This window comes from Lepisosteus platostomus, chromosome 12 (genome assembly GCF_059453375.1).
Source record: "Lepisosteus platostomus isolate fLepPlt1 chromosome 12, fLepPlt1.hap1, whole genome shotgun sequence".
NCBI classification, from domain to species: domain Eukaryota; kingdom Metazoa; phylum Chordata; class Actinopteri; order Semionotiformes; family Lepisosteidae; genus Lepisosteus; species Lepisosteus platostomus.
In genome coordinates this window covers 33666990-33686240 of record NC_142622.1, presented here as the reverse complement: position 1 = coordinate 33686240, position 19251 = coordinate 33666990, and the positions used below count along the sequence as shown (strand labels likewise).

Below are 19251 nucleotides of genomic sequence, written 5' to 3'. Positions count from 1 at the left end.
ATGTGTAGTTTTTGTGTACAGCATACTGGTTACCATGGTGGTGATCTCAGCCCTGCCATCCACAATGCGATGTCTGCATGTGAGACTAGGTTCCTAGGTTATGTCCAGTCTCAATTAAACAAAGCCTTCACCGCAATGTACATTTTACTTTTAAAATCCTTCCTCACAACTTCTCACATAGTGTTAGTAAAACCCATGTTACAGCCACATTCCCACCTAGTTTCTAAAACAAGTCAAAAGGAATCCACGTTTTATTTCAGCTGTTGATGCACACTTCAGGTATGAATACCAATTCTAACTGTGAAATCACCAAAGTAGCGTAAGAAATATTGCAGTCACTGTGCAGACAGTGGTGGGACTGAAAACATGCCTAATTTATGCAAAGCACTGTAGTTTGTAATGAGATCAGTTAGGAATAATAGGATTATTAATAGACTTCAGTTATGGTTAGTAATTTTCCCTGATTCTAATTTGTTTTGAATAAGCAGTGCATTAGTTTAGCTTCGAAAACTATAATGACAAATATTCACCACACGGTATATTCTACCACCTGTTCATTAACAATGCCATCTGACTGGTACTTGAATCTGCAGTGGTTTACTCTTTAGTGGGGTTTGGATTAATGAGGTCTTGACATTTCCTGAGTATGTATGTGTTGCTTCATCACTGACAGACTTGACTTTAAGGCATTGGTCCTCATTGGACTGTTTGAAGGCGAGGTTTGCTACTGTGTTCGAAAACCTCTTGAGCTGACCATGACAATTGATTTTGCTCATTTTCTTGCCGAGACAGAAAGGTCATTACATTACAGCATTCTGAAATATTTATACAGCAAAGGAAAGGCTTTTTATATTTGATATTTTGAGAAGGGGACTGAGAGAATTCAGAAAGACTAATAAGCATTTTGGGTTATTTCTATTTATAATGGGTTAGTCAGATTAGCTGGGTCAGATCATTTCTATTAAAAATACATTACTGGAGGAAGACTTAAGCAATGATAGGATTTGACTGATAAAATACAGGTTCTGTTTCAAGTGCAGAATTTCTGTTACAACTTGAAGAAAGTGACGATGATTTGGTGTGGGACATTAAAAGAATTTAGAATATTACAGCTCAAATAATCGGCTAATACAGCTGTTAAAGCAATGGACCTTGATGTTGTTTTTTTTCTAAAGCGGTACTGTATGTGTCATTTTATCACTAAGACTTAACACTTTGGTGTTTCTGTGTATGCCTTTAAAACTCACATCTTTCAGGTTTTCAGGTTAGGTCACTCTACACTTTCCGTTCAATTACAGTTGTCGTTCTTTAATATGTCAGTAACTTTATTAAAGATAAAAAGGCTCATTTGGATTTCAGGTTTCACATAAACTTTTTTTTTTTAGTTTTCATCACACTAACTACTTACTCTTATGCCTCCTTCATCTTTTGGAGTTCTCCCAGGCTCAGATTATGTCATCATGTCATGTCATGTCAGATCATGTCATCAGATTTATTGGAAAATAAGAAAGGTGTCTGGCCTACCTTGACATTCACCTGTCGTCAAGGTTTAGAATTTGTTTTTATGTTTCTGCAATATTGAATGACATAATATGGAATATTTTCTAGTTTGTTATCGTTGTGAGTTGCTGATTGCTCAATGATTACAGAAGTCTGTCAACCAATCTTTTTGATTCACACCTGAGAGATGTGTTGAAGCTATACTGTAGTTAACTCCATAATGGGCCTCATCTCAGCATTGTACAGTACATGGGTGACAAGGGGGGTTGGTCCTTGGTGTTGCCCAACATTCCTGGGCATAACCAACAGAAAAGTAAAACCACTGCACTGTCTAAATTTTGGATACAGCCCACATAAAAATTCATCAGCTACTTACTGTATATGGTTTGACCGAAACATATGCCAAAGGCTGACACCCACTGTTTTTTTGCTGTTGTCTTGCCTTCCTGTTCATAGAACCATTAAACCCAAAAACATTTAATAATAAAATATATAGCTCAACATTCATACAATATGGCGGAGCAAGAAATTTGAACAAGTGGCTTTGTAGTGTTGGATCTCGCACTGTTCACTCTCATTTTAAATGTAACAAGACTTGTTGCAATAAATAAACCTAAAGTACAACTTAATCTTGAGGGCTGTGCTATTGCTACTGCATTTTAATCCTTCTCTTGGACCCAGACTATTATCATGGGAGTCAAAAGGAAAGAAAAAGTCATCTGTCTCTCTCCAGAGCTATATCTTACTGATACAAGACACATTTTTATTTGCTATTTTGCTGTTTTCATGAGCAGAATATACTAGAAGCATTATGTAACAGGCCATAATCTGCACTATTTTGTGTTTACAGAAAACCAGATAGGGGTGTTCACTTGTCTGGCATTGTGTATTGTACCATCTTCATATGGAGCAGCATAGCTGGGCAGGCTTGTTGAGGGAGATATAAGAGGAATAACATTCAAGTGCCATGTAAAGACACAAATATCAAGTGTTGATGCTTTGTCTTCAAGAAAGCTCAGAGTCAAGGAGTCATAAGGCCATTTGATTCCTGAAGTAAGTTGGGTAACTTTTGATGTATACAAATTTTAAATTGACCTAACTACTAAAAACTTCCAAATGAGCAAGAGGAGCAGAAAGACCTCCTCTCCTGTCATACCTTTCCTAAGTTCTAATGTAAAAATGTACAGTATAAGTGTTATAACTTCACAAGATTAGTGTTGGGGGGCATCTACTGTAGGAATAGTGGTTAAAATTGCTGCCTCACAGCACTGGGGCCCTGGATTCAGTTTCTGGGATGCTATGTGCTTGGAGTCAGAATGTTCTCATACTGTAGGTTTCCTCTGGATGCTCCAGTTTCCTCCCACAGTCCAAAGACTTGCTGGTAGGTTATTTGTTTTCTGTAAAAACAAAAACGGCCCCGGTGTGAGTGTGTGCCTGTTGGTTTCTGTGTGTACCCTGTGATGGACTGGTGTCCCATCCAGGATGTATTTTGCTTTGCGCCCATTGCTTCCCGGGTTAGGCCCTAGTTCCTCCAACTACCCCAGTACTGGATAAGCAGATTCCAAAATGGACCGAAAATTGTTGTTTTTGTTAAATCATTTTTCCTTAGAGCACACAAACAAGTTTCCACATCAATCTTTGCCTTCCTTTATTAGGGCATCCACCTGTTTTCCTGATTCGCAGAGATGTTTCAGTCGTCCACGTGTGGTTCTGCTCAAGGGAAAACCTCCATGCTACTGAGCTGCATTGCTGCCTAAAGTCAAACATAGTTAAAGCAATGGGTTCAATCAGCTTAACTAGTTTAGAATTAGTTCAAAAATCAGTCTTACTTTATGGACTTTGGCATCTTCCATAGAATAGCTTCCTCGGCAGTGTTTTTAATTTCACATAGCCTGTCATTATCTTGGAGGCAGATAGAGTAGAGATTTGGCCATGTGTGAATCATGCTCCACACGCGATGAAGCAAAGAGATGGCTTTTCCTCAGGACCTTGAATTAATGTTGTACAATAATAATCCTAGAGATCAGAGTTTCTATTAACCTCTTTTTTGGGAGGGATGTAGGGGGAAGATGAGCTTTACTTAGGATGATTGTAGCAATTAAGTGAGGGCGAGATACAGCAGTTCCTAATTTTGGCTTTTAGAATGCAGCATGGAATACTTTCTGAGCTAAAGCTATCTGGTAAGAAAGATGTTTAATAAATGTGTCTCTCTGTATTAGGATTTACCCAAATGTATGTACTCATGGAGCTAACATTAAGAAAAATAGATATAGATAGATTGTAGATATACCTTGTTCTGATTTAGTTACATTGTTTTATTAGGAATTGCTGCATTTAACTGATAAAAATTAAAGTTGGCTAAATGCAAATATTTTTCATTAATAATATGATAAGCTAAGAATGCCTTTATATATACTATACCTGCAAAGTCTCCTAGCCCGTGTTTAGGTTTCCACAGGTTAACAAATACCAATAGTGTATATATTTTATAATATATTAAATAAATATCTGGGATTAATTCTGGGATCATTTGTTAAAAAAATAATTAATGATATCATCAGCATATCAATGGAGAAATTGTAAATTCTGTTGGGTTTTTTTTCCAATATTTGTAACATCTCAACTCCCAGGCAAGTTTGATTCATCATGTCCACTTGACATTTCCTTTGCTGCTGGTCATAATGCCTGTAATGATCTCCATCTTGATTATCGACAGCACATAAAGATAATATTGACAGGAGATTAGGTAGGTTGAGCGGCAGAGGTGCCAAATGAGATATCGATGCCGGTTCTTTGTTTGAAAATGGCCTTGAGCTTATTCAACACGTCAAACCGCCAGCACAGGGACTGTTCTCACATTTTAAAATGCCAAAGATTCAGCCTCCTACTGTAGGTGCAACAAAGGGCTGAAAATGGAACCAGTAGCACTTGACTGCATCTGGTTAATGCTTTGTCAGGTTTCTGTCACCTTCAGAGGTTTACTGTATATAGAAGCCCATAGCCCTCTGTGTTTTGTGAACTTGCATGGAAACTATGGTCCATGTTGCCTTGTAAGAAAGCAGTCACATCCTTATCTGTCATCTGTTTGTTGTAGTTTTTTGTTTATCCGTCTGTTGCAAGCAAATCAAGCATTAATAAAGTAGTAATATACTTGCCTGACCAGATGGATTGTGAAGATTAACGCACGACTCAAGGATAAGGAAGAAGACGCCTGTATTGCAGCTATTATGAGTATTATCTCCCAGCTGTCGTCATTTAGTGTGTCCATACGTCATGCCCTGGGTAAAGGTATCCTGGTTAATAGAATAAAATTGATTAATAACCCCTGAAAAGTACATCTGTATTCAAGCCTACGTCCTGCTGCAGAGTCTTCGTAGGGCTCATCTGTCATCCGCCACTGAGTGCATTTCATTTTCCACAGCTATAATTAAGCATATTTGTTTGCGTTTGGCAGACTGTGCAAATATTCAGCGAAAGTAATTATATTCAAGTTGGTTATTTGTGCATTTTGATTAGCACGAGATCTTTTAAAGGTACCTTGTTAGACCCGTAAGAGACTACACCATTCCGATTAATACAAATGGCATGCTTGAGTAATCATCCATTCAGTGTTAACTGGAGACTCAGTCAAGACAGAACTTTTAATAACTGAGGTAAAAGGTTGTTGTTTTTCCTTCTTCTACATCAGATGTTGATAGTGTAATTTTGTAGTAAACAACCTTAACATTTCAAATGTTAAGGAGTGCTGTGAGTTAAGTTACTCTTACTGGGCTTCTGGCTGTGCTTGATAAAGCAGTTTTATTTTAATGTTAGTTTTTGTCATAAAACCTCTGAAGAAAGAATTGGTACCCCATTTTGTGTTCTGTTCAAGTTTGCTTTTGTGGTTTAATGTATTTTGGAAAAAACTCAGATATATCTTCTGAAAACTGAAATGCATTTATCTTGTAATTTCAAAATACCATGACATACTTCAATGTACAAGCCTTCTTTCATTTTGCAGATCCTCCAGGACTAACTTTTCATTGTAATGTTTCTTTTTTCGAAGAGATTTCTGTCAGGAGAAAGCTAACTGCTCTTTAAGAAAAATAAATCTGAGTGCACATGCCTAATACTGCCTTCCTCAAACTATTAGAACAGTGGTATGCTTTAAATTAAAAAGTAATACAGTAGACTTGTATTTTAGTTACTTTTGTGATAAGCAGCTAAATAGTCATCTGCTAATTTCAGGTTCAAGGAAAAAATCTGTTACAGATATTCCCTTTGGTACAATGAGAAATAAACTTAAAACAGTCAAAGATATAAAAGCCTATTCATCGTTGGCATTTTTTAAAATTACATCTACTAGCCTGGAGTTGTTTTTTATGTTCAGAGAACAGAAAGATAAGGTTGTTTAATCTCTTGCTTGTAAAAGACAAGGTGCTACTAGTGTCTCCCAAACACTTTGACAGCCAGTAGATATATTACATCTTTATTATAACATTTTATAGTGTATGTTCCAAGCTGTACTTTTAACATTTTGTTATTGTCTCTGCCGTTTTAGAATTCTTAGATTTCCTGCTAAGTAAAAATTACTGTTAAATACAAAGGAAGTAAAACAGCCCTTCAGGGTGTTCAAGACAATGAAAGACAAATGTCTGATATACTGTACTAAATTTGTATTTCACAATGTATTAGCTAAGGAAACAGTCAACAACATGTCTCACCTAGTGTAAGGACAAAATTCTTTATAAAATAACTGTTAGTATAGAAGAGGCAGCAGTGTTTCAGCACTCAAGATTAATAAATTCCCAGGACCCAATAATGTCTTAATAATTGTACTTAAGAAAATGAGATGTTATTGAGGAATCATTGCTGTAATTCTTTCAAGTCATTCAAGACAGAGGTAGTTCACAAATTGCCAGTGTAGTTCCCACACCCAGAAGGTTGACAAAGTGATCCACGTAATTACAGAACATTAAATCTGACTTCTGTCACACGTAAGGCTGTGGAAACAAGTACTAGAACTAAACAGAGGGTCACTTATAAGGAAATATAAAAAACGTTATGAGTTTGCTTCATAAATATGTGAGCCAATGGTTCTTTAAGCCTTGCTTTTCAATTACATTTTTTTGTATGAAATGCATTATCCTAAACTTGTTTGCCAAAAGATAAAAATAAACCTTTGTTTTGTGTTTACTACCATTCCAGTCTTATAAGTGATAAACCATGTATTACGTTCACACCATTATCAGGAAGATAATAAAGTAAAATTTAAAACTGGAAGGAAACATAGACAATAGAAAAAATACATTTATTCTACTTTGCATTGTACTGTAGTGGTCATTGAACAATACATGAAGGCTGCTGATTATGGTTGGGTTTTCCAAGTGCATTGATAATATTAAAGTGAAATTGAAAGGCAAAGACTGAATATACATTTTAGAATATGAATAATATGAGAAAAGATTAACATATAACACAAAGTGCTGTACAGTATATGTAGATGTGTGTGTTAGGTAGGATACATCCTGAACGGGCACCAGTCCATCACAGGGTGGACAGACACAGATACACTCACCCCAGGGCAAATTATAACAGAAGCCAATTAACGTACCAGTATGTCTTTGAATTGTGAGAGGAAACAGGAGTATACCCACACAATTACAGGAGTTACATACACACTTCATGCAGAGAGAACCCCAAGTCTGGAATTGGACCCAGGGCCCAGCGATGCTGACCACTGTGTTGCCCTGTGTCTGTGTTATAAACATTATATTATCTACAGAAATATTGTTTTGCCCTATGATGGACTGGTGTGTGTATCCCTCCTTGCGCCCATGGCTTGCTGGGATAGGTTCCAGCTCCCCGGTGACCCTGTACTGGATAAAGTGGGTAGAAAATGGAATGAAATCTCTGCTTGTATTCAGTTCTTGATGATATACAGTATCTGAAAAACTGCCGACACCTGATAGCCTGTCACTTCAATTAAGGCCATGTGGACACTGTACCTGGGGACTTGCAGTCTTGGCACATCTGTCTGCCATTCAGTTCTCACTGGCTGCCTGCAGCTTTGTTTGAAACTGGCCTGGGGGCTAGTCCTCAGGCTCGCACCCTAAGGGATCACCATGATCTGTCAGTGGGAATCAGCACATTACAAGGTGAGCAGAGGAATAAGTAGATCATAGGCAAACCTGATGTTGCTGCCTGCTGTTCCCTTCATTTCCCTGAGGACTCAGCTTTGTTAATGTGTTTGCTAATGCAGCTGTCTTTAACAATCCATAATTCTCCCTCCTCACCTTCTTGTCTATTGGATTCCTTGGACTAAGACTATGGGGCTCCCAAAAACTTAAATTTGCTTTTCGTTTGCAGTTCTTTCCTTAAAGAACGGGGACCGGGTTTTATGTAACAGCAAGTCTGCTGTTGATGTCTTAAATGGAGCTGATGGTCTCTTTTGAGCTGCTCGCTATTCTATGGGGAACATGAAAAAAGAAATCAGAAGCTCTTGTCTTTAGTAGTTTTCACCAGAGCATAGTGGAAAGCCTCGGGCGAGGGTTTGTTAAAATTCATATTCATGCACATTCAGCCTTGCAGAAGTGACTGTTTGCCTGAGTCACTTGAGCGTGAATCTCCTCCTCAGCTCCTGTAAGCCAGTGTGATTCTCGCTGCTCCTTCACGTACAGTATCTTACAGAACCACCGTGGGCTCATCCAGCTGAACATATTGAACATCTCCAACAGCTATGAATCCCGCTCATGCAATTCTCCTCTCAGGTTTTCACTCGTCCTGTATTTCTATTCATTTTCAAAATTTAATTAGAGCCCCGCATAGTTTCCTACATTCATTTAAGCTCCCACTTTGGAAGGGAAAATCTCGGATTTCTCGTGAGCAGTTCTGGATGCGGCTTCCCAAGAGCCTCTTTTACTTGTCAGCTCGACACACTCGGAGGTAGCAAAGTCGGTTGTAGCGGCCAAACATTTTGTTTTATTACAGATTTATAACTCCTGATCTGTTGTTTTTTTTTAAAAAAAAGCCACAAAAGCCACAAAGACCATCAACCTGATCTGTTGGGTTTTTTTTTTAAAAAGCCACAAAGACCATCAACTCAAAAACTAAGCACTTCCTCATTTATGTATATATGCTGAACAAATATTTGACAGACTTGATATGGGCGAGATTTGGTTATTTTAAAAAGAGTTTGGAAATAAGAATTGTGAATTAACTGATATCTAACAGTTAGGCTAAAAAATAAGCTAATCAGGTAACTACTAACCTAGGAAGGGTGTCTCTAGGATTGTTACATATTTTTCACCATAAAACATTATTAGCTCAGGGTGTTTTGTGCAAGTGTATACTTTAAGATCATTAAATGTCACTCCATGCATAAAAATGTAAAATATCATCATTTATTTATCAAGACTAAATGTCCTGTTTTGCTTTCAGACTCTAGATTGTGTACTTTTAAAGGTCAGATTTATGTGTAAAAAAAAATATGTAATTCTGTTTCAAATGCTACGACTTGACTCACAAGTGTAGCATTGCAGAAAGAGGTTTTCTTCAAATGTTTGGTTTGGAGCCGCAGGGTGCATAAGGCTCTGGACAGATCACTGACTGCTTATTCTATTTAATATGTGCCACTTCACACACATTTACATTTATTAAGAAGTCATTTTACCTTGATTGTCTGCTATGGATTGTCATCTTTTCTCATCTTTTAAACATTCGTAAAATTGCATGTTATGAATGTTTAAAAGGTCAGATTTTCAGTTATTGGCCTTATAACAAACTCATTTACATTCACAGTGTTTCCAAGGGATAATGTTGCCATAGAACAATGAACAGATGATTGGAGGTGCCTATTTAATCAGACCAGTGAAGTGCCTCACCCAGTTTAATCCAGACAGGTTGATCACTGGAGCCAGTGTGTCTGCTGAAATACCACGGGCACAGGCTGATCTCCAGCACTGTTTTTTAGGCATTGACCAGGCCAGAGGACGTGTCTTGAGGGAAGAAGAGTGCTTTAAACATTTAACTATGAAACAGCGCTTTGGCTCATCTTTTTTGTACTGTGTGCTGCTGAGACCCAACTATTACACGACTATGAAAACAAAACCTGCTGTTGTTGTTAAATCGTGAGCAACAGTGGAAGTTACCAGAAAGCTTTTGATGTGGGACACATTACAGAGGAAGATTTTAAAATGGTATTTTAAAATATATTTTTAATATTACAGAAGAACAACTTGGACGTAGGGGGCAATGTTTTCAAATTCCTTGATCACATTATTGCATTTTAATTATATACTGTATTAGCCAAGTACAATTTTTATATTATATATAATGTCTCTCTTTTGGGTTTAATGTCATAAAGGATATAATCAAGAATGAAAATATCAGTGGGTGCCACAAGGCTTAAAAGTACAAGGTAGTACAGAATTAACTTTGTCTTGTGATCTAGAAACACACAAGTGCAAACAAAGGGCAAACTCCAATAACTCTTGAAGCCTTTGTCAAGATGGTTACAGATGTAGATTATAGGTATTGGGGGAAGGTTTGGTGTGCTCACTGTCTTTGTTTGGAAGGAAATAATTGAACCCAGAAAATTATTTCAGACAGATTTTATTCCCCCTTGTGCCCCTCATATAAAGAGCGTATATTAACGGAATATGAGAGTTATTGTAGCTCATGATTAGTGCACTGTTTTTGGTTGTGGTTAGTCTAGGCTATTTTTCTTCTACTGGCATCACACTAATTCTGTCTTGAAAAATAAACTATGGGATTATCTATCATTTCAAACACTGCCGTATTTTTTAACATTTATCTGTGACAAGTTTGTTCCCCTTTTTTTAAGAAATAAAGCTTTAATCACTTAGTAAGGCGAAGCTTCTGTTTGATTGTCAGTTACAAATTTGGAACTTTCCGAGAAATATGCCATTTCCAAGTTGTATGTCTGGAATTTGTTTTTGATTAGAGTATGTTGAAAGAGTCGTTTAAGCCTGCGATTAAAGTCCCAAAGGAGAAAAGGCTTAAAAAGCTTTCTGTATATTAATTTGGCTCTATTTTGTGTCCCTTAGTGAGAGAGAATAACATATGCTGCCAAACGTCTCTGTAGCATAGCAACGAGTATATTTTGGTGGCGTGATGAGTAAAAAGGGCATTATGGAAACTGACCATGAGGAAGATTATCCATTATGCAGTTTTTGTAAATACCAAGAGATAAGCAGTCATTACATTCCATGAAACCTTGTTTAGGGGTCAGAAAAACTGGTGACAAAATGTCTTTTTGTGCAGTTGTACTGTAGATTTAGACAGACACTGTAGTTGTCTTTATGTAAAACTGTTAAGATTATGCTTTCTTTAGGTTTGTTTTGTGTAGGTCTTGATATATCAGAATCAGTAAAAGAGTAAAAGAGGTGAGAGTGGCTGTTGAGCGTTTAGATTTTGAATTTTATTTTTAATGGAAATTTTACTTGAGAAGTACCTGAAAAGCAGCTGCAATTTCCCTTGCAATCAAGAGTTTTGGCACTGAAAGCTTGTCCCTGCTTATATGTAAATTAATTATTTGCTCTTGACAAGGAAGATTCTTCATTTTATATTCTGTAGTCTTCAGAAACAGAGCCTGAATTTGAATTTGAGATTGAAAATGCTTCTTTCAAATGGCATTTAAAACATGTTAATGTACATGAGTCTCACACAGAACTAGTTTTGATTAAACAAACTTAAATCAATATGGAACTGCTAAAAATAATTTATTTTGTCTTTCATTCATAAGAAATGCATTGAGTCTAGGCTCTATGTAATGTTCATAGCCAAATTGGACAAATAAAAACAAGACCAAGACTTTTTGCAATTTACACATTAATCACAAAGCAGAATATATATTTAATATACATTTGCATGCTGTTCTCTTTCATATGTTTTATTAGTGTTGCTACTTTACCAGAAGCCTGTGAAGCATTTGAAAATGCAGAGAACATGAAAGAAAAAATATTCCTTGCAGGTGTTATCTTCTATATGGGGGAAAAATAGACCTTTAAATATTAATATTCACAGTTAGAAGTTTCAGGGTCTACTTGACACATTTTCTATTACTTGTAAAGACCTGTAATACTTCAGCCGGCGTTGTATAATCTTCTCAGCACACATATCTTTTCTTAGTATTATCCAGCCAATTCGTGTTGGCAGACCTTAGCATTATGACAAGGTTGATGTGCACTAGACATACTTATTTTGGAAGTATTTGTTGATGAAGCTATTAATTGGAAGAGTTTGCATCTTAATTTCTAAATATATCACAGCAGATCTTAAAATCAAAACCTGGAATGAAGGAATCTGTCCGCTCCCCAGAGTACTTTTTTTTTCTCCTTTCTCACGAGAGCTTTTTAGTCACCTACAAGCAGGACGGCAAGTTTTTCTATGTATTAGCTTCTTATTTTAGTAATAAAGAAAATATGAAAATTAATTATTACTACATGTATTGGGTGACAATTAAAATACTGTTTGCAGAGGGGAATGATTTTATACAATAATCTGGAACACTTTATTTGTGATTTTATTTGTGCTATTACTTGGGCTTTATTTTGATTGATTGATCTCAGGCGAGACAACATTTGCATAAGTGCATGAACCATTTTTCTGACAGCAACCTGTTCAGAATGCTGTTCCACTGACAAACATTCCAAATTTGTCAGTGAACTTTGAAACCCTGTCACCAGGCTTTCAGAATACTTTTTATTTAGTCATTTTGTTTGGGTATTTGTGCAAATAACAGTAGTTTTAAAATATAAAATCCATAATCCATAATAGTGATTCAAAATGTGATTGATCATATGTGGTGCTCTGATTTAAAAGCATGTGAATATACATTAATGAAAATACCTATGTAACATAATCGGTAAGGAGGTGAGTAGCATTTGTGTACTTGGCAACAAATAAATTTGCAGATCAGTGTGGTATGCCATCTTCTTTCATATAATACTGTGATAATGTTATATTGAGATGCTTTTGCTCTGTCCGGCAGACTTCAGATCAATTCACAGTTTAATTATTTTAAAATCTTGTTTGTACTGATATTTACTAGAATATGTCAATACTGTGCAATCCCAATGTTGATCTTTAAAAGCTGTAAGTGGCAATGGATTCAAACAGGCATTGGGAAATCAAATAATATAATTATAAGGTTAATTACAAAAACTAACAGAGATCATTAAATTAGCAGCAAATTGACTTTAATATCAACAGTATGTCTCTTGTTGTACTTGTTACTTTTGTACTATTCTTTTGCTATGTCCTGTTGCAAAATGAGCCTTCTTAAGGCATTTTGAGTTGGTTCTTATCAGTATATTGTGTTATTTAATGGAATGTTTTTTGGATGATTTTTGTTCTGCACAGGACACTGGTCTTCTGATCATGAGTACGGCACAGCATGTGACACACACACTAGCTTCATCATGTCTGTGAACCTCTCTTCATAATCCGCTCAAAATTCATAGAATTTTCTCACATCACAGTTTCCTTCCTATACTCCTGAAACGCCAGACCTTTTCCCTGTTTCATTCTCCGATTTCTTTCCCCAAAACAGATGAAATGAGAGTAATTCAGAAAGGTCAGGCTCTTGTCTCTGAACACACCCATAATGACACACGGAGGGGTTCTGGTAGAATAGCAATGAGGAACTGTCGGTGGGAAATGCAGTTGAGGCTTCAGTGCAATTAGTGGTCATTTAATTCTTGCAGAATAAGGTGCATGGAAATAACTAATTGAATATGTTTGCTTCTGCTACTAGCCTAGAGTTAGACTGAAAAGATAATCTAACTTTCAAATCTTAGATGCGCTTCTGCTTGTGGTGGTTCCTTTGATAAAAAGTGCTCATGCTAAAGCCTTGTTATACAGTATATAAAGGCTTTGAATATATAGGTATGAATATAACAGTTATGACAAGATTTGAGAGGATTTTGAGATTATGACCGGATTTGAGAGGATAACCATTTGTTATATCACGTTGAGTTTTAACTAAAAGCTTTATAATAAGGAAACCGTCTTTGTATGGTTGAGACATCTACAGGACCATATAAAAGATCATTGGCTATGATGGGGATTTTAGAGGCATCAGGGCACATGTGTGTATGCAGTTTAACTTGTCCCAGGTGGGCAGACACTGTTAGCAATACACTAGAGAATACTCTTGACAGTTTATCAGGAAGACTAATGGACGGGGATCTTGAGGGCTCATGATTATGCTCTTGGTTAAGGCTGTAGAGCTGGTTACAGGTGTTGGTTGTAATTATGATTCGTAGTGGTGGTGTGTCGTGCACTTGGTTGTTGTGTGATCACATAAGGTGCATCGTTTGGGGTTATGGTCTCTGGTCCGTGGCTACACGGTTTATGGATTTAAGAACATTTGGTTGTGGTTTTAACAGAACTCTTGGTAGGGCTCGGGGTTCTCAGTGAAGCACTGAAAGCTGGGTGTCCAGGCGTGAGGTGAGTGGGCTCTGGGTTGTCGTCAAGTCACTTGAGGTTACAGGCTCCTCAGAGCAGCAAAACAATAGCACCGAAGAAGAAAACCAGGCACAGGTCAGCAAAACATGCAGCAAAAGCAAGTTTGCGTAACTGGAAAATCGTGAGTCAGCAGTGAAAAGGTTGTCATGGTGCTCATGCCAGCAGCGAGCAGGGATACAGTTACAAGCTTCTATGCTATTTTTTGGGGGGCTTCTGTGCTATTTTTCTATGCTATTTTGGTCGGTGTGGTGGCTCTGTGGCTAAGGATCTGCGCCTGTGGCTGGAAGGTTGCCAGTTCGTATCCCATGGCCGGCAGAGGAACCCTACTCCATTGGGCCACTGAGCAAGCCTCTTAACCCCAACTGCTCCAGGGCTGATTTCAATATGTGAACTACAATGGAGAGGGAGGATCCTAATTTTAAAGCTTTGAGAACCTTTTGTTCTCCCACAGTAAGGATCCTGCTGCTGAAATGTCACTGGGCATGGATCCTTTTTTTAAAATAAAAGTCAAAACCATAACATTTTAAAAACAACTGTGGTGATGCTGAAAGTGTTTTTATGGTCCCTCTACGCTAATTGAGTGATGTGAAACCTGCTGTTATATTCTTTGTCTTGACTCTCATTTGGCCTTTTGAATGACATAAAGTATACATTGCCATATTTGTGTATATACAGTATACAGTAAGTGTATTGTTACAGTACTGTACAAAATAATACGCTAACCTGAATTCAATATCTAAATTAGGCTCTGGTGAACTACTATAGTATTATTTTAAGAGCAGCAGAATACAATTTGAATAAATGTGTGAAAACTAGTTCAGTTAGTTTCTGAGGGTTCTAATTGAATATTCCTTAGGGCGGTATTGTGGTGCAGTGGTTAGCACTGCTGCCTTGCAGAGCTGGGGTCCTGGGTCCAAGTCAAGACCTGGGGTTCTTTCTGCATGGAGTTGATACATTTTCCCCATGTTCTTATGGGTTTCCTCTGGGTGCTCTGGTTACCTCCTAAAGTCCAAGGACATGATGGTAGGTTAATTGTCTTCTGGGAAAATTGGCTCTGGTGTGATTGTGAGTGTTTTTGTCTGTGTCTATGAGTGACCTGCAGTGAGATGGCATTAAACGTAGGGTGTACCCTGCCTTGCGCCCGTTGCTTGCCGAGATAGGTTCTGGCTCCTCCTCGACCCTATGTTCGATAAAGTGGTTAGAAAATGGATGAATGGATGGATTATCCCTTATCAAAATAACGTAAACATTCCAGTGATATCCATCCAGTAAACAGCTCGATGGGCAGCCTAGAGATCAGCCTGTACCAGGGCAGTAATGGTGTTCACAGTGGGTAAGGAAAGAGTGCGTTGTCAGGAGATGTCCAGAGCTTTTAAAGATCTCTTCTTCTGACTGATTACTAGCAGTAGGAACTATGTAATGTTGCATGAGATAGTGACATTTAATGACATTTCCATTAGATATTTAGACTTTTATCATTAAAGCAGACATACGAGACATTTCAGTGGTACTGGAATTGTTTTGAATATTCTCTTTTTTCAGGTGGCAAAATGAAAGCTTTTTTTTTATCTGTTCTCGGTGTTCGCAGGTTATGCAGGTGGTGAGAGAGCAGATCATGAGAGCACTCAATACGAAGCCTAACTCGCTGGACCAGTTTAAAACCAAACTGCAGAACCTGAGCTACACCGAGATCCTGAAACTGCGCCAGTCTGAGAGGATGAACCAGGAGGACTTCCAGTCTCCCCCCATTGTGTGAGTATTGGCTTTTCCCTCCATTCAGGACTTGAAAGTGTGTGGGACGGGCTGTCAGGTTCTTTACCAAACAACCAAAAGCTTGGTTGTCATTTAAATTTCAGCCTCAGTCTGTGTAATTATAATATACAAAGACCAGCGTCCATTGTAAATTCTAAATTATTTTTTAAATCCCTTCTGTACATGAACCAGGCAGCAGCTTTCTGTGCAGAGTGAAGTACTGTAGGTTACTTACCTGGGGCTGATGTCTCTTTAATGTTCTGCTTCACTGGTTTCTGTGGTTACAGTTCCTGTAATTAGGTCTTTGTGGGCTTTGTCGTTATTCAAAATAATAGCCTGGTATGGCTCATGTGAATACCAAAAGACACTTATTCTGTTAACAAGCATGTACAGTAAGACTATAAACATCTGCAGATATTCATTTCTTGCCCATTAATAAGTTAAAACAAATGACTAGGAACAAAAAAAAATTTACAGTTCTTGAAAATACAATAACTAGAATTCAAATTCAATTCAAATATAGTAGGTCACATGGAATTATTCAAGTTATGAAAATTAAAATGACATCTTTTGGTTTCTCCTCATGTGAAAACATTCAGTTACTGACGAATGGTTAGAGAAGAAGAATTTTTTTTAATGAATAGAAGTTCCAATCCATTGTCATGCTTATTCATATGGGTGGCTTCTGAAGACCAGTATTTATCATGAAGACTAAATATTTCTTATAGGCTTGATTTAGAAGTTAATGATTCATGTCACTTAGGATCAAGCTTCATATAAATCAATTTTTAATTTAAAACTAGAGATATAGCTGACATTTGTTTTAATTTGTTTTAAAGTGTCTGACAAATAAATAACGCAGGCTTTATTAAGGATATTAACAAGCTGGTAATTGCATAGAACTTCATGTTGAGTTATGGTGTCAAAAGAAAACAGATTATCTTGTGGACTGTAACTGTTATTCCAGTTAACCACTGGAAATAGTACTTTAAAGCCCTTGAAGTAGCCTTATTTGGTACTATTAATCTCATAGTCAGACATTGTATTTAATAATTAAGTGTGTGATTAAATGGAATATGGAAAATCTATAAATCCTTGTTCAAAATTAATGGAGTTAAGTTAAAGTCCCATTCATTAGCCCTTTGAAGATAATTATTTACTTAATTATTTACATTTTGTTTTGGAGACCATTATTTTCTTTTCCATGCAGACCTTTTAATCCTGCACATGGTAAGAAGGAAAAATTGCTTGCACATTAGTAAGTGCTGAGTAATGCTTTCTGTGCATTGATTTAATTCTGCACTTTTCAGGACTGAGCAACACCCACAAGATGAATTGTACTCTGCAACAAAAGCTGGCATTTTGAAGTTTTCAGAAAGCTGATCTCAGGCATTGATTTTTACTCCAAGAACTCAGTATTTGAGGGAAAAACGTGGGAATTATAGGCATCATCGTGAAGCTGAAAAGAATATAGGGATCACACATTTGTATGCGACTATTGCAGTGTTTCATTTGTTGACACTGATCACCTTGAGCATGTCGCATTGGTAAGGAAAATCCAAACAGTAAGAGTATACTGTACCTGATGATCATAGTGTTGATGTTATTGAAGGACAGGATTCAGGATTTACTCTTCAGTAAAATAATTGATATGCCGCAGTCTGAATTCCTAAATGAAATACAACATTGTGTTGCAACTGTGAACCCCTGAAGCAAACCAGAAAAAACAGTGCTGTGATTTGCTAAACCTTTGGGAAGTATAGTTTGCTACAGTGTCTGAAAAAAACACAGATTGCTGACAAAAGTACTGTTCTTTGAATGAATACTTTTGGAATCCTGCTCCATTACTGAAGTCTGGAAAAGACTTAAGGTGGACTAGTAACACTAAATACAAAAGTACTTCTCAGTGGTGTTTTTATTTCTTGTCTGTCTGGGATAATTGGAAGCTCTCTCTCAAGTTCTGATTTAATCATGTCTGTGTGAAGATATTTCCATAGTTTAATTCCAGTTACCATCAAGAAATAAGCAAGGAAAGAAACAATATTATTAAATATTATTATTTTTTTCTGAATCCATTCTGTTTTCTTAAAAAGTGACATTAATATAAAACAAATAATAACCCTTCAACTACAAACATGATGTTATAGAAACTGAAAAACATAATTCACGGAAATGGAAATGCAGTTAAAAAGATTATATATGTTACTGTATAACAATGAAACAGTAATGAAATGTACTTTGCAGCATGTTAGTTTTGATTTTAAGTCATTCATATGCTTTTATTATCTAGTATGGAATTGCTTTATGGCAAGATTCCACCAAAAATATTTCAACCACTTAGAAGTGAATGTTGTGTATAATCTCAGCTCATAAGGTTAATGAGCTGAGATTTCCAAGACATCACTAACAGGATACTGGAAATTAAATTTAAATTCAATTAAACAAAAAAAAGAAATTGAATTTGGAGAAAGGAAAGCAATAGAAAGATTTTTAAAATAATTTGATCAAACAGTATATTCAGGTTTTCAGGATAAGGTACTCAAAATATTCAAACCCTGTGACTTTTATGCTAGTTGTGGTGCTGTCTGGAAGAGCTGTTGTTAATCTGCCAGTAGGTAACTCTTGTCATTGCAGAGCAGACAACAAGATACAGTATTTTACTCATACTGTAAAATACTGTAAAATCATACATCAAACTATAAACATCAAAATGACCAGGAGGATTTGTTGTAAAAAAGAAATATTTGAGGGAATGAGCTTAGGTTTCACATTTGTGTAATGACTGCAGTTCCAAATGCTTTTCAGTTTCTATTCCGAAGCTTTTCCATTCTTTTTGTTAAAATAAAGAAAAAAGGAAAGAAAATTATCTTGTAGTGTATAGAAACTATTTATTTTATGATAAGCACTTTGTGATCCATTGGTATTGTGTACAGTATATTTCTAATGTACTGTAGATACATTTAAATAAAGCCTAAGGTGCATTAGTTCCCTGTTTTAGATAAGCTATCAGAAAAAAAAACATTTACCTTACAGCACTCTCTAGCAGCACTGCAAATGAGAAACCTTTCAAACTATTTTTTAATTTAGAATCACTAATTAATTTTTGTTAAGCCCATCCAGTCTGGAATAGCTAATTGTGTGTTTTTCATGTTTCTGCTCACGGCAAAAAAACGTGCAGCAACAAACAGGAAACAAAGAAAACCTTTCCAATCTAATTTGGTTTAAAATGTTTTTTTTGTGAGCGTGGGATATTTAGCATTTTAAGATGGAAACTGATGCATAACTTTATGGAATTAACTGCTTGCTTGGTGCTTGTTATTTTTAGGACTTCGTTTTAGGGGTAAAAAAATCAAACCATTTTTGATTAATGATTTTCTTTGAATCGAGCTCTCAAAATGCCTTTTCTCTTGCCCAGGGAGCTGAGAGAAAAGATCCAGCCGGAAATCATGGAGTTAATCAAGCAGCAGAGACTGAACAGGCTGTGTGAGGGAACCTGCTTCAGAAAAATCAGCAGCCGGCGGCGACAAG

At 36.7% G+C, this 19251-nt stretch overlaps 1 protein-coding gene across 9 annotated transcripts in view; it reads left to right on the top strand.

Annotated features, from left to right (window-relative positions):
- Positions 1-19251, top strand: part of elmo1 (engulfment and cell motility 1 (ced-12 homolog, C. elegans)) — a 160004-nt gene that overhangs the window by 125483 nt on the left and 15270 nt on the right. For all 9 annotated transcript variants that reach the window (XM_088601706.1, XM_088601702.1, XM_088601703.1 and 6 more), the window contains 2 exons: positions 15560-15723; positions 19139-19251. In XM_088601706.1, the coding sequence (XP_088457832.1) occupies positions 15560-15723; positions 19139-19251 (277 nt within the window). The remainder of the gene's footprint in view (positions 1-15559; positions 15724-19138) is intronic.